At 39.7% G+C, this 16,691-nt stretch overlaps 1 protein-coding gene and 1 long non-coding RNA gene across 2 annotated transcripts in view; both read right to left on the bottom strand.

The window, feature by feature from the left end:
* The window catches only part of Ziz (dedicator of cytokinesis protein Ziz), a 526,511-nt gene that overhangs the window by 69,736 nt on the left and 440,084 nt on the right, over window positions 1-16,691 (bottom strand). Inside the window, exon 30 of the mRNA XM_071669140.1 lies at window positions 15,971-16,051. Coding sequence (XP_071525241.1) covers window positions 15,971-16,051 — 81 coding nt within the window. The remainder of the gene's footprint in view (window positions 1-15,970; window positions 16,052-16,691) is intronic.
* Window positions 9,691-15,963, bottom strand: LOC139752653 (uncharacterized). The gene is made up of 5 exons (XR_011713550.1): window positions 11,658-15,963; window positions 11,279-11,486; window positions 11,038-11,158; window positions 10,576-10,927; window positions 9,691-10,442 (listed from the first exon to the last, which is right to left on the bottom strand). It is a non-coding gene; the product is annotated as an uncharacterized lncRNA (long non-coding RNA).

The raw sequence follows: 16,691 nt of genomic DNA, 5'->3' as shown, positions 1-16,691 counted from the left end.
TCCATTGTTCTCACCTTTTTCCATTCTGTACTCAGTCTCTCCTGGTACTTCCTCACACAGGTCTCCTTCTCAAGCTCACTTACTCTCACCACCCTCTTCACCCCAACATTCACTCTTCTTTTCTGAAAACCCATACAAATCTTCACCTTAGCCTCCACAAGATAATGATCAGACATCCCTCCAGTTGCACCTCTCAGCACATTAACATCCAAAAGTCTCTCTTTCGCACGCCTGTCAATTAACACGTAATCCAATAACGCTCTCTGGCCATCTCTCCTACTTACATAAGTATACTTATGTATATCTCGCTTTTTAAACCAGGTATTCCCAATCATCAGTCCTTTTTCAGCACATAAATCTACAAGCTCTTCATATATATATATATATATATATATATATATATATATATATATATATATATTTTTTTTTTTTTTTTTTTTTTTTTATACTTTGTCGCTGTCTCCCGCGTCTGCGAGGTAGCGCAAGGAAACAGACGAAAGAAATGGCCCAACCCCCCCCCATACACATGTACATACACACGTCCACACACGCAAATATACATACCTACACAGCTTTCCATGGTTTACCCCAGACGCTTCACATGCCTTGATTCAATCCACTGACAGCACGTCAACCCCGGTATACCACATCGCTCCAATTCACTCTATTTCTTGCCCTCCTTTCACCCTCCTGCATGTTCAGGCCCCGATCACACAAAATCTTTTTCACTCCATCTTTCCACCTCCAATTTGGTCTCCCTCTTCTCCTTGTTCCCTACACCTCCGACACATATATCCTCTTGGTCAATCTCTCCTCACTCATCCTCTCCATGTGCCCAAACCACTTCAAAACACCCTCTTCTGCTCTCTCAACCACGCTCTTTTTATTTCCACACATCTCTCTTACCCTTACGTTACTCACTCGATCAAACCACCTCACACCACACATTGTCCTCAAACATCTCATTTCCAGCACATCCATCCTCCTGCGCACATCTCTATCCATAGCCCACGCCTCGCAACCATACAACATTGTTGGAACCACTATTCCCTCAAACATACCCATTTTTGCTTTCCGAGATAATGTTCTCGACTTCCACACATTTTTCAAGGCTCCCAAAATTTTCGCCCCCTCCCCCACCCTATGATCCACTTCCGCTTCCATGGTTCCATCCGCTGACAGATCCACTCCCAGATATCTAAAACACTTCACTTCCTCCAGTTTTTCTCCATTCAAACTCACCTCCCAATTGACTTGACCCTCACCCCTACTGTACCTAATAACCTTGCTCTTATTCACATTTACTCTCAACTTTCTTCTTCCACACACTTTACCAAACTCAGTCACCAGCTTCTGCAGTTTCTCACATGAATCAGCCACCAGCGCTGTATCATCAGCGAACAACAACTGACTCACTTCCCAAGCTCTCTCATCCCCAACAGACTTCATTGTAAATATAAGCAAAAATTTGCTCATCTTGCCCCACGTACACAATATCCACATGGCCCTCATCCAAGGAACCAGACTATCACCTACATCCACCCTCTCCCTGTTACATCTATACATCCTCAGACAATACAGACAACATGAACAAAAATGAGAAATTATGACACTCATCTAACACAACATCACATCCCATGACATTTATCAAAACACAAAACAAATCACAAATACTGTAGGGACAAAACCCTCAAAATTTTATCCATAAAGGTAAAACAACAAAATACTAAAAGCACTATTAAACCATAATCAACACCTACATACTCCCCACCCCTTTATCCCTCAGCCAGAGTTAACCTCTCATTTCACTAAAGTAAACAAGCAATATGTATGGAGTTTCTTCTTTATTACTGGTGATGTCCTCTGAGCATCTTAACTAAAAGAACTGTTAGTACAGCAAAAGTAAAGCCCTGTAGGATGTGATTACATAGGTGTACTGTGTGGGAAGGGATTCAAACACTCATAGAGCCCCATCTCTTGAACATTCTCTACTACAGCAAAAGCAAAGCCCTGTAGGATGTAATTACATATTTGTACTGTGTGGGAAGGGATTCAAACACTCATAGAGCCCCATCTCTTGAATATTCTCTACTATCACACTACTTTTCTACATTGTCTTCATTAACTATGTCCTCAGTCATTCTCTTCCATTCTTCCACCACTCTTATACTTTAAAAGTACTTCTTTATGTGTTTCTTAAAATGCCGTGCCCATTGGTTGCTCTATATCTATATCTCTTAAAGAATCATTAACCATCCACCTCATTATTCCATTTTAAATGCTTAAAGGATAAGATCAGGGCAATGACTTCTGCTACCCATTATTTCAGCAAGAAGATAGGCCACATGAGAGCTGGCTATTAAAATACCTCCTTTTCTCAAATTGTAAAGTTGTAAATTCCTATTCTTTCATTTTTCAAAGCCACTATTTTCCATTATTGTGCAAATGAACTTCATAAGTACACTATGTAACAATATTTTTGTTTATTACAGTGTCACTACATTTTCTATAAGCAGGCAGCCACTTTGGTGACTTCCAAATGAATGTGAGTAACTTTTTCTTTGAAAATGTACTGAGCAAGGTGATACCAGTCTCTCTCTCTCCTGAATGTTAAGCCTCTATAAGGAGTGCAAACTAGTAAAAAAAAAAAAAAAAATGGTGGCAATGGTGAAAACATTAGTTATCAAAGACTAAAATGACCACAGGAAAAGACATGATAAGCTCCTGTTCCACTGACTGAAGCAAAATCAAACAGCAGCATAACGATGTCGTGCAAATGGCAGCTTCACAACTCAACATCCCAGCAAAATGAGCCTAAAAGGTGACACTGAACAAGCTTGGGAAACCTTTCAGCAAAAGCATAACCTCTTAGTTCTGGCAGCAGGTTTAAGAAGAAATCTGAGGATGGTTGCACTACTTCTAACTTTAGGTGGAGATGAATCATTTGACTAGGATAATAATCTGAGTTCCCAGCACCAGAAGATAACCAGCCAAACCCAGCTATATTGCTACAAAATGTACTTGCCAAATTTGATGCAAATTGTGCCCCAAAGAAGAATGTACTGGCTGACAAATAAAGATTTCATAAGTGTGCCCAATAAAATGGAGAATCTCTATGTCATTACCAGGCTCAGGATTCTATGCAAAAGATTTATATATGGAGATCAGAAAGAATATGAGATGAAAGATCAATTAGCATTTGGATGCTCAGATGACTCTTCAGGAGAAATCCTTTACACAGGATGACCTTACTTTTGATACTGTTGTCAAAATTTTTGTGGCACATCATGTACTACAAAAGTAGATGGCAATATTTCATGGTGAAGGACTAGAAGCTGTCAACAAAGTGACTCTGAAGAAACCCATGAAGAAGACAAATGAAATAAAGACAACCAACATTAGGACCACATCTGGACACACACCCATGGGAATATACGTTCTGTGACAACAAGCATATTTGGAAGAAAGAAGAATGTCTAGCATATGGTAAAACCTATAGCAAGTGTAACAAGAAGAATCATTTCGCAAGTAAATGCAGATCAAAAAGAGACAAGTGTTTTGGGAGAAGTACGGTCAATGGTATACAAGATGTAGACATAGAAGATGACCCCAATGACCAGTATGTTATGAAGCTTTCAACATGATGAAATAACAAGGCCACTATGACATCCATCTAGGTAGGCAGTAAGAAGGTGAAGTTTCAAGTTGACTTTGGCACAAACATAAGTGTTATACCTCAACATATAGTGCCTGACAAATAGTTAAAGCCCTGTGATACAGTGTAGTGCATTTGGAATTCTACTAAGATGAGCCCAATGGAAAAATGTGGAATTGCTATTGTCAATTGTAAGACTAAAAAGAAATATTATGTAGAGTTTTTCATTGTAGAATAGGATCTTGTACCTATCTTGAGTAAGAATGCTTCAGGAGAGAGGAATCTGGTAATTGTGAGTTTTGAAAATATTAGTGCAGTTCACGATGTATTCGCAAATTACAGTGATGTGTTTTCAGAAGAGCTAGGAAAGTTACCCTGACATTGTTAAGCCAACTATTGATTCATCATTTAAAGCAGTAGTAATATTGGTATCAGTAGTAATATCAAGTGGAGTGCCAATCAGTTTTAAATAAATGGTTCATAATCAGGTCAGTAACTTACAGAATATGAAAGTCATAGCCAAAGTGGAAGAACCAACAGAATGGATAGGTCATATAGTTGTTGAAAGCAAGAAATCAGGTGACATTAGAATTTCCATTGACACCCAAGCACTGAATAAAGACCTGAAAAGAGAAATGCATCCATTATTAATGATTAATGATGTATTATGCTGCCTTGGAGGGTATGAAAGGAGCTGTATGTGTAGCTAATGACACAGTTTATGGTACTGGAGACTAAGATGAATTAGCTGATAATGATAATGATAGTAATGGGTGTAAAGTTAGAAAGATTTAGAAAGAGAGGAATCAAGCTCAAAAATAGTAAAACAGAACTGATGAAGTCTGAGATTTCTTTTAAAGGACATAAGATATTTAAGTAAGGTTTGAAGCCTGCCCCTGATAATATAGTATCCACTGTAAAGGTAAAAACTCAAGAATGTCAAAGGAGTAAAGAGATTAGTAGGTATGGTAAATTATTTACCTAGATTTTTACCTAATTGTCTGATGAAATGGAATCTATCTGTCAACCAGCTAATAAAAATGTTGAATGGCAATGGAGAAGATTAGAGGAGGAAGTTCTAGACAAGGTCAAGCAGCTAGGGACATCCTCTCCAATGATAGTTTTCTATGACCAAAACAAACCGCTTGTTATTTAGTGTGACACCTGTCAAACAGGCTTGGGTACTATGTTGATGCAGAAAGGTAAACCAATATCTCATGCAAGTAGAACACTGACTCCTACAGAGACTAGTTAAGCAGAGATAGAAAAAGAGATGCTAGCAGTTGTGAAACTCATGTAAGACAAACAATGTTAGTGTTACCATAGACTTATACCAAAGGAGATTCGTTATCTGAATACAATACATCGAATATGTTGGAAACAGAACTGGTTCAACCTGCAGTGAGATGAGCTTCGGAGTGAACAGTAGCAATCACAATGTTTATTTTGAAGCAAAGTTGCATAGCTATGTTAGATGAGATGAAAACCTCGGAGAAGACATGTGCAGCAAACACCACACTACATGGTGTGGCCTTCAGCAATGGTGAAATTACTAGGTAGGTTGGCTTGTCCAAACACATCGTAGAATGATGATTTTAACACTATGTTGAAACTGGGGACACCTTGCATAAGAATGGAACAGGCAGGCCTTGGTGCAGAATGCCTACTCAGGATAGAGAGATGGCTGATATCAAGGACAATTCCCCGTTTACCACAGACCCAGCCATCCATCAAGAAACTGGACTGTCCTGCACAGCAAGGACAATGAGGAACTAATGCACAGCCCATAGTCTCCATGGATATATGCCTGCAAAGAAGCTGGAGCTTTCCCAAATGTATGCAGAACGGTACATGGAATATGCATTAGAATATGCAGAGAAACCTGCTACATTTTGGTGCAACAATGTTTGTTCCAATAAGATATTTTCTACTGCAGAAAAAATGGCTGCCAGGACATGGTGCCCAAGGAACAAATAGCAAGACTCTCTCTGTCCATGTGTGTGCAGGTGACACAACCTTTTGATATTTCCGACACATTGGTATACTGTAGGCATTTAGGTAATCATTTGAAAATGTAATATCCATGTTATCAATGCAAGAATATTACCCCAGTATCTTACATCACATTCCTATACCTGTTATGTAGACAATTCAGAGTAAGATAAAGTGTGTGGAATTTCCCATCACACATGGATTACTCATTCGTCAATGCTAAGATGGTAATGCTTGTTTACAGTCTCCCAATGCTCACTAGTTTTTTCTAGTTATGATGGCAGACATGTGACTGGAGCCCAGAGAAGTGGCAGAAATACTGTGGGTTTATTTGGATGAATTCACGTAGGTTGTGTCAGGAAGCTACCAGACTTTGGTCCAAGCCATTTCACTAGGAATCAATAAGATGAAATATTGGAGGAAGTCCTGTTACCATCTGTGCAGTGCTTACTCTACCCTGACAACGCACCATCCTTACTTGTTCAAGACAACTCACCCTCCAAAATCACCAGACATCAATGCAATCAAAACTGTGTGGGCAGAACTTGCCAGGAGATGTTACCTACATGAAATCCATAGCTATAGCAGAGCACAGGTAACTGCTCATGTCAATATGGTATGGGAAGGTATGAGATGTCTGCCTGTGTGCATCCATGCCAAATAGGCGAAACTGTGTTCTCTTAGCAGAAAGTTCCTACACTAGCTCTTGATACAATCAAAAGTAAGGCAACTTTTGGTGAAATGTGTTCACCTTTCCAATCAAGCAGTTAATCACCCTGGCACATGACCAATTTACCCTTATATCTAATATTCTGTGACTGCAAGTCTGTCAGTAGCAAGAGTAGGTACTACTGTGGCATTGCAGTAAACAGTGCTGTAGTGGTTAGTTTGTATCGTGAAGCATAATTTGGTTCATGAAGCACAATAAGAAATTGGCAACTCTGCAGGCCTCGGATACTAACCATGCACCATGCCTCAGATGTTTTTTCAAAAGTTTTTGTGTGGTGTGTTATATTGTAACACACCATAAGGGTGCCAAATAATTTTTCACTGGGTGTGCAAGATGATAGAGGGTTAGAGACAGACTTAAGTTTGGAAGACAATGTGAATACAGATGTGAGTGTCACAAGAAGTATGTAGGACCAAGATTAGGATGAAGTACGTTATTGAGATCTTTCTAGCGCAGCAAGTGAAGTTATCTCTTGTATCCCAAAACTATGGCTCTGGGAGATATAATCTTGTTTAACAAGATTCTCATGACGCATGAGGAGCTCCAGGTACTTGCAGCATAAGCAACCTGAAAGGTAGGAAATCAAGGAAAGAGCAAAAACTTTAAGAGTGACAGAAAGCTTCTAGGGTAAACCCATGTCAAAAAGGTTAAGCAAGCTATTCCTTAATATGCCAGCTGGGCCTATGAAAACCTATTGACTTGGTTTTCCCCTCAAAAATCACATACATATAATCAAGTGAAAATGAGGCAATCCCTATAGGCCCAACAATCCAAGAAAGGTAGAAACCCCAACTAATGGTGCCCCACAGATCAAGTCCTTCTATTGAAATATGTATTTTTCATTATTTGAAAAGTTTGGCTCTGCCAGGAGGATAGGTTGTTCCAGCCCAGCAAGGGGCCTAGCCCCATGCTTCATGACACAGAAATGATCAAGATATGGGGTTGCCATTTTAGTGGATCAACTGATTCCAATAAATCCACCATGAACTGGGGCTGATCTTTGTCCACAAGTTGCACTCAACACTACTAATCCCATGAGATAAAAGTCTCTATGGCATAGAAAGAGTTCCCTTTTCCCCAGGATTGAGCTAAGGGAGACTCCTGTCAATCAGTAAGTCAGTCAAAGTCAATGGGGACAAAACTGTAATAGCAGGGGCCTGAATGACTGACAATCAGACCTATGTAACAAAATTTCAGGTTGGGTATCAATGCTGTCATTCTGGCACATATCCGTTCTAGCCTCTAACTCAGTGAATCCCCCTGTAAGGATCCTATATGCTAAAAGCTTTCATAAGAAAGATAAAATAACCAAACAAAACAAAATCTGTGCAGAAAGGTGGAAGAAAGTAAACACAGAACTTACAGAAACAGAGGATCCACTAATAAACCCTGGATACACACCTCATGTTGAACGTATGTTGTCAGAATGGTTCAAGGACAATACACAGCCTCATACATAAAATAAAAGTCAAACAAGGACACTTATCCATATCGGCAAAAGAGAAGCCAACACGAAAAAACCAGCAGCCGCACAGAACATGGGATCATCCATGTTCCAAGACATAATACAGTGTTTCTCAGCCAACAACCTAGTTACAATATCACTGTTGAGTGGGGGTGGGTCACTCATTGGTCAGATAGCCGACTTATTCCATAAATTCACTGGCAGGAGATCTATGAAGGGTGAGAGGCATATGACTCATTAGTTAGACAAGGGATTGAGAGAAATCTAGCCCCTGGAGATCCAAGTCATTTCTCATAGCTCATGGAACACATTACAACTGAAGAGGAAAATTCTTGAGACTGATAAAATAGGATGACCTTAAATCATGATATCAACTATCTAGAAAAGTGATGATTAGCATGGGCTATTAAAGGTTGTAGAATTAGAAGTTGGATAAAAGGTTGTGAGATACAGGAATAAAAAGGGCAATGCATAGTGGACAGAAGAGATTTGAAATGCTGTGGAAAAGAAGCTAAAGGCATATGGTATATTGCTTGACAGGAATGTACCTGTGGAAGTTCAGCAGAGGAGGAGGGAAGAATATAAAATATTTAAGCAGAATGTTGAGAAGCTGTTAGAGGAAAACAAAGAAAGAGCAGATGAAGATTTTGGAAGAAAGTTAAGTGAAAAGTTTCAGGATAATAAGGAGCTATACTGGAAGGAGGCAAAAAAGGAAAGAGGTAGATGTAAGAGAGGAAATGCTGAAGTGAGAAGCAAAGAATGAGTCGTTGAATCAAAAGGAGGAAATGAACGGAAGAACGGAAAGAGTATTTTGAAGAACTGATGAATGTGGGAGAAAAAGAGGCAGCAGTTGTCACATGCATGGGTATGGAGAGTGGAAGGAAGAGGATACAAGCACAAGGGCCTATAACAAAATGGGAGGTAAAAAAGGTAATAATGAGGCTGGAGGTAGGAAAGGCAACTGGAGTGGATGGGATTATGGTTGAAATGTCGAAGCATGGAGGAGAAAGTTTGATAAGAGTGGATGCATTTGATATGAAATTTAGCATGGAAACAGAAGGTTGTGCCTGAGGATTGGGTGAAAGCTATTATAATTCCTTTATTCAAAGGAAATTATAGGGGAATAATTCTGTTAAATATACCAAGAAAAGTTTGCAAGAATGTTAACTGATAGTGATGGAAGTGAGTGAATGCAGAATAAGTGAAGGGCACGGTGGTTTTAGCAAAGGTAGGGGATGTGTAGATCAGATTTTTGCGGTAAAGATGACCGTGGAAAAGTATTTAGCGAAACATAAGAAGCTGAGATGAATGTTTTATGGGATGTGTTAAGGATATATGGTGTAGGGGGACAACTGTTGGATGGTGTGAAAGTCTTCTATACAGGAGCAAATGCATGTGTAAGAGTGGATGGAGAGTTGAATGAAGGTTTTGGGATACAGGCAGGTGTGAGGCAGGGCAGTGTGATGTTACTGTGCCTTTTTAATATATACAATGATGGAGTGATAAGGGAGATGAAAGGAAAACTATGGAAAAGGGGTGCAGAGATGGGGTGTGGTAGTGAGATACGGTGGATAGTAACAAGACTGTTTGCAGATGATACTGTGTTGTTTGTTGAGAGTGAAGAGGAGTTGCTGAAGGTTGTAAGAAAAGGTGGGCACCCGGTCCTCAAAAGGGACTGACGGTCCCAGTGCTTGACTCAAAATGGATCAACAGTCCCAGTCACAGTCCTTTCCAAAGAAAGGAACTAGGACCAACTCAGTCCTCAGTCTTCATTTTAAGTGAAAAATATTCATTTGAAAAGAAACACAAACAATCAACTGAACACACTGGTACAAGTAATACAAATAGTAATTAATATTATTTAATACAAGTAATTACAATAATACTTTATTTTCCCTTCAAGGAAACCAGCATTTCAAAATGGCTGTCTCTGAGCCCTGATCTTTTCGCCTTGAGGACGTCTTTCCCCAAAGAGAAGAGCCACACCAAGGCAGCACTGGAAGGGCTGGGTGTATTAAACTTTATGAAAAAGTCTTTCAATGCCAGGCTTGGGAACAAGTACTTATTGATAATGAAGGGTTTCACAGGCCTCTCACTGAGAAACGTTCCCATAAATTTGGTCTCAAGTTTCTTTGCTTTTCACCTTGCCCTCGCAGAAAGCCTCAAAGAAGTCTACATCCTGGTCATTCTCACCCTCACTGCTGCTAGGTTTCTTGCCTGAATCTATGAGAATCTTATCCACCATAATCACCATCTGCTTCTTCACCTTAGCTGTGATTTCCTCGTCATAAATGACGTTGTCCTCTAACAGTCTCACCCAGCCCAGTTTGAACTAAGGGTTTAGAGCAGATAATAGAGGTAGTCCATGTCCTCAAAAAGGGGACCAAATCTACTTTTGATGCCATTCCAGACAGCAACTACCAGTGGCTGACACATCTTGACATTGGTGCATTCCTTCAGCTCCTTTAACATTTTGAGAAAGATGGCCAAGGTGGGCAGAAGTGCTCCAATGTAGGATTTGTCCTCCCCTTGCATGATGTCCAATGCCTTACAGACCAGTTGCATCACCTCAAGATGCTCTTTGAAGAAGCAAATATCAGCTGAAAGAAAAACAGTGAATGTTTCAGTCCTGTACTTAAATCTCTTAGTTTTTATATCATGTTTTTTACTTTTAAGTTTTAACATTCATACCTTTTCAAAAAGAAAAGCAAAATAAAATAAAAAATTACTCACTAGACTAGAATGAAGGTACCCCAAGAATGTTGCACACCTGGAGTAATCCATGAAGCTTCTCCCTGTCTCGGAAGATGTTGACCAGATGAGACACCCCATCAAACACGGAGTTCATCTCGTAACAGTTGGGACAGTGAGCAGCAAACCTATCTCAGCGTAGATGGAGTCTGAGGCTTGTGAACTTCTTGCCACAGCTCTGTAGCTTTACCAAAAGTGGTCCAGTGCATCTTCCTATAGAATGATGACTCCTTCAAGGACTTGTCCACATTGGAGGTGGCCACTAGGCTCATGGTGTGGGAAGGGAACCATGTGTGCTTCGGCAGGAAATATTCAGAATCTTCCATGGAACTAGCTGGAAATAAATGTTAAATCTATTTAATTAGTATGTTTGAGTGAAAACAGAATACTTAACACAACTTGTAAAAGTGAAGGAAATCAAGAAACAATCAATGATCCCATTACCTTCAAATACCGATGCCAGATCTTCAACCTGAACAATGTCTACATTATTGGTCTGCCCACGCCTTCTTCTTCCTCTTCCTGAACCTCCTCAAGCAGCTCCTTGTCCATCTTGCCAAAGACACTGCACAATGAAACACAATTAACATACTTTTTATCCAATGTTATAGAAAAAATGAAAAATATAAATAATCAGAAAAGTAAAGGAATGCAAATAATGAAATCTAAGAAAGGATCTGCTTACTTAAATGCCTTGATGAAGTTGCTGCCATTGTCAGTAGTAGTCCTGCAGACCTCTGACTCATTTGCAAAGTAGAAGTGGACCCTGTATATCTCAGTCACAAGGACGTCGAAGGTGTGTCATCCTGTGAGTCATCTACATGCTAAGACTGAATTCTACCTGAGGAAAGTTTTCCTGGTCAATCCAGTGAACAGTCATCCCCATGAACAACCTGGAATGAAATGGATTAAGAAATACTTTGAATTGATTCAACTGAAACGTAATCTCTCTATATAAAAGTTTCATTTACATTTTAAGAGCACTGCAATAAATTAATTACAAAACTCACTGGTTATCAGTGTTCTTTTTAATTAAAGTAAAAGTAATTAAAATCTAAGCATACCTGTGGGCACATGACCAAATGTCTGCCGTAGTAGAGGATATCCCTCACGTGCTGCTTCTTCCCGTCAAACCTTAAAAAGCTCATTAAAAGATATGATAAGTAATACTAATGTTTTCCAGTGTATACATATTTGTCACTCGAAACATATATTCAGCTTCAATAACTAGAACGTGCATTCTCAAATGCTTATATCAATATGGTCAATGTGACCATGAATCTTGATGCCTGTGAAGGTTAAATAGCCAAAACAAACATACCTGTCCTCAAAACGCCTGGAAAGCATCCACCTAGACATTACATGTTGACCAGGGACACAGGTGTTGATAGAGTCCTTCAACAAATCAGAGTCGACAATGTCGAGTGGCAACATGTTGTCAACAAAGGAAGTAATTAACTAATTAAAGATATACAAATTCATTACATTTCATCATAACTGACTGACACTGAGACTTTTAAACAAAGTTGAAAGTGTAAATTGAATTCATTGACCTTCTCTTCAAAGAGAGCCTTAGTGACTCTAAATGGTCCAATCATAGTCTCCTGTGTGGTTGGCTGGACAGAGAAGGGGGCCAAATGAGGATTTTCACTTTAAAGGCTCAGTCCGCTGTTCTTGATGCTACCTCACTCATCCAGGAAATGGCAAATATGGATATATATATTTATTTATTCATTTATTTTGATCTGTCGCTGTCTCCCGCGTTAGCAAGGTAGCGCAAGGAAACATACGAAAGACTGGCCCAACCCACCCACATACATATGTATATACATACACATAAACACACACAAATATACATACCTATATATCTCAACGTATACATATATATACACACACAGACATATACATATATACACATGTACATAATTTATACTGTCTGCCTTTATTCATTCCCATCGCCACCCTGCCACACATGAAATAACAAACCCTCCCCCGCATGTGCACGAGGTAGCACTAGGAAAAGACAACAAAGGCCACATTCGTTCACACTCAGTCTCTAGCTGTCATGTAATAATGCACCAAAACCACAGCTCCCTTTCCACATACAGGCCCCACAGAACTTTCCAAGGTTTACCCAAGACACCTCACATGCCCTGGTTCAATCCATTGACAGCACCTCGACCCCGGTATACCACATCGTTCCAATTCACTCTATTCCTTGCACGCCTTTCACCCTCCTGCATGTTCAGGCCCTGATCACTCAAAATCTTTTTCACTCCATCTTTCCACCTCCAATTTGGTCTCCCACTTCTCCTCGTTCCCTCCACCTCTGACACATATATCCTCTTGGTCAATCTTTTCTCACTCATTCTCTCCATATGACCAAACCATTTCAAATACCCTCTTCTCCTCTCTCAACCACACTCTTTTTATTACCACACATCTCTCTTACCCTTTCATTACTTACTCGAACAAACCACCTCACACCACATTTTGTCCTCAAACATCTCATTTCCAGCACATCCACCCTCCAGCACACAACTCTATCCATAGCCCATGCCTTGCAACCATATAACATTGTTGGAACCACTATACCTTCAAACATACCCATTTTTGCTTTCAGAGATAATGTTCTCAACTTCCACACATTCTTCAACGCTCCCAGAATTTTTGCCCCTCCCCCACCCTATGATTCACATCCGCTTCCATGGTTCCATCCGCTGCCAAATCCACTCCCAGATATCTAAAACACTTCACTTCCTCCAGTTTTTCTCCATTCAAACTTACCTCCCAACTGATTTGTCCCTCAACCCTACTGTACCTAATACCCTTGCTCTTATTCACATTTACTCTTAACTTTCTTCTTTCACACACTTTACCAAACTCAATCACCAGCTTCTGCAGTTTCTCACATGAATCAGCCACCAGTGCTGTATCATCAGCGAACAGCAACTGACTCACTTCCCAAGCTCTCTCATCCCCAACAGACTTCATACTTGCCCCTCTTTCCAAAACTCTTGCGTTCACCTCCCTAACAACCCCATCCACAAACAAATTAAACAACCATGGAGACATCACACACCCCTGCCGCAAACCTACATTCACTGAGAACCAATCACTTTCCTCTCTTCCCACAAGTACACATGCCTTACATCCTCGATAAAAACTTTTCACTGCTTCTAACAACTTGCCTCCCACACCATATATTCTTAATACTTTCCACAGAGCATCTCTATCAACTCTATCATATGCCTTCTCCAGATCCATAAATGCTACATACAAATCCATTTGCTTTTCTAAGTATTACTCACATACATTCTTCAGAGCAAACACCTGATCCACACATCCTCTACCACTTCTGAAACCACACTGCTCTTCCCCAATCTGATGCTCTGTACATGCCTTCACCCTCTCAATCAATACCCTCCCATATAATTTCCCAGGAATACTCGACAAACTTATATATGTATATATATATATCCTCTGCCTCTTGTCATCAGGGCACTTCAGATAACTGCTTGGCCTCTTCTTCCTTTTCTGGATTGCCACCTCATCCTTGATGCACCTGTCGAACTAGTCTGGAAGTGAGAGTGGCATCTGGAGACATGTAGTTTGAGGTTGTTTTGGCTCTTGTTGCTTGTTGAGAGTAAGTTCTTGTTCGGCACACACAGCAAGCACTTATATCCCAGGTTCTGCTCACCCTTGGGACCCATGTATTCAAAATATTTCCTCAGGTACAGAGAAGGGTTACCAGGTTCAGTTTTTCTGCTAGCAGCTCCAGTCGCTTGACTTGAGGTTGAAGCACAGACAACACTAGATTCTCCTTCACCTTCAGGCATTGAAACATGTTCACTTTCAGTCTCAGTCTCTTTCTGAATCTTCTTGACGAAACGAGATATCATCTTTCTCCAAATAATCTTTAGTCACACCAAAATCATTCAAAAAGACACTTTATGAAACATTACTGTATTAAGCTGAGTTTTTCAAGTCTTTTTGACAAAATGAGATATCATCTTTCTGCAAATATTCTTTAGTCACACCAAAATCATTCAAAAAGACACTTTATGAAAGGTTACTGTATTGAGTTTATACTTAAAGTTTATTATAGTGAAAACAATCAAAACAATAAAAAGGACCAAAGAATGCTGGACTGTCCAGAACTGATTAAAAATAGACTGTCAGTCCCCATTTTGGTCCTAACCTGGAAAAGGACTGACTTTCCTAGTCATGGTCCTCATAATGGACTGAGTTCCAAGAATTCGGTCCTTTTGGAACCTGGTTCTGTCGACCTATGGTTGTAAGTGTGTTTTATGATGTGTGTAAGTGTAGGCGATTGAAGGTAAATGCATGTAAAAGTAAAGTAATGGTGTTTGAAGGGAAACAGAGTGAAAGTACAAATATTGTAAAACCATATTGCATGAAAGAAGAAAGTGCATTAAATTGTGCTTTGGATATAAGGGTAGAAAGACTGGAAAAACTGAGAAAATTTAAGTATTTGGGAAATGTCTTGGGTGAGTGAGGTGATCTGGAAGGAGAGATAAGGGAGAGAAAAGTAGAGGGTAGAAGAGTTACTGGGTCCCTTTATAGAATAATGGGGGGTAGATGTATAAGTATGTGAGTGAAGAGACAATTAAGGGAAAGCATAGTCCTCCCAACCCTGACTTATGCAGCAAGAACATGAACATGGAATGAGTCACAGATGTCAAGAATCTAGGCTGTGGAAATGAGCAATTTCAGAAGAGCATGTGGTATGACTAGATGGAATGAAGAAAGAAATGAAGGGGTGTATGAGAGATATGGTATGGCAGAGAATACAAAGGGAATGAATTGTGGAGTGGTAGAACGGGTGAAACAATACTTTGAGGTGGTTTGGGCACGTGGAAAGAATGCAAGACTGGGAATTTACAAGGAGAGTATATGATAGTACAATTAAAGGAGTTGGTGTGAGACAAAGATCACCCATGACATGGGTAAATAGGGCGGAGAAATACTGGAGGAAGAGAAATGGTAGAAGAATGCATGGAATGGTGTATGCAAAGGAGGCATGTAGGGACAGGAGCAAGTGGAGACTCTTTTGCTGTGGCCACCCCTTGATGGGAGTTCCCAGAGGGAATGGGCATCAGAGATACAGATAGAGAGATAGATATCAGAAGACTGTTTTATGGCTGATCTTCTATAGCTGGAAGTCATTAGATACAAGTAAGGGTTCCCATACTCCTGGATATACACAACCTCCATAATTTTCCTGATATTAAGGTTTGAGTAGCTACTTGATCCATTCTATCAGTGTGGGTCAACACAAAGATACTAATCATGAATGACTTAGGAGAAAAAGATGGAGAAATAAGTGATATTCCAAAAACTAAAATATACTTACCGTCCCATAGAAGGCAACTCTATAGTAGCGACCAAGCAACCGTTTTTGTGAAGCATTGACTTCTACCACACGTGAATATGCCTGAAAAAATATAACTAAGTTATAAAGTTAAACCATACAAAAAATATATATCATTATCATACACAACTCCAGGGCCTCCAGCAACTTCAAGGCTGTGCTACAATCATAAGCAATGTAATGACTGAACTCCTTTGAAGTGATAAGTTCTTCAATGAGATTCCACTCCCTTTTATCAACTGATATTGATACAGCACCATCGAAAGTAACTTTTCACTCAAGGTGTAACCACAAGTAAATGGAGTCCAATCACATCAGCAACATAAGTCTTCATCATTAAAGTCTACAATGATTCTTTTAAACCCTGACAGATATGAATCTTATCTCCATCCTCCTATCACCTAAAATGGTCAACTATTTCCACTAAAAAAAAAAATTCAGCTGTATTGGGCATCACCTATGACATTCACTCCCCATACGACAAACATCAACACAAATGTCATGAACAAACTGATCATTCTCAAAACACTTACTGGTACCACACATCAAGATGAAAAGAATCCTTTGGTGTCCTCTACAAATAATTAATCCTCTCCACCTTAAACTATGCTTTACCTACCTGGTCATCCACACTATCAAAATCAAATACAATAAATTTGGAAAACACGCAAACCACAGCACTCAGAACAATCACTAGTTGCTT

The sequence above is a fragment of the Panulirus ornatus genome, chromosome 13 (genome assembly GCF_036320965.1).
Source record: "Panulirus ornatus isolate Po-2019 chromosome 13, ASM3632096v1, whole genome shotgun sequence".
Classification (NCBI taxonomy): Eukaryota; Metazoa; Arthropoda; class Malacostraca; order Decapoda; family Palinuridae; genus Panulirus; species Panulirus ornatus.
The sequence above is the reverse complement of the archived record's forward strand: the minus strand, read 5'-3'. Positions and strand labels throughout refer to the sequence as shown.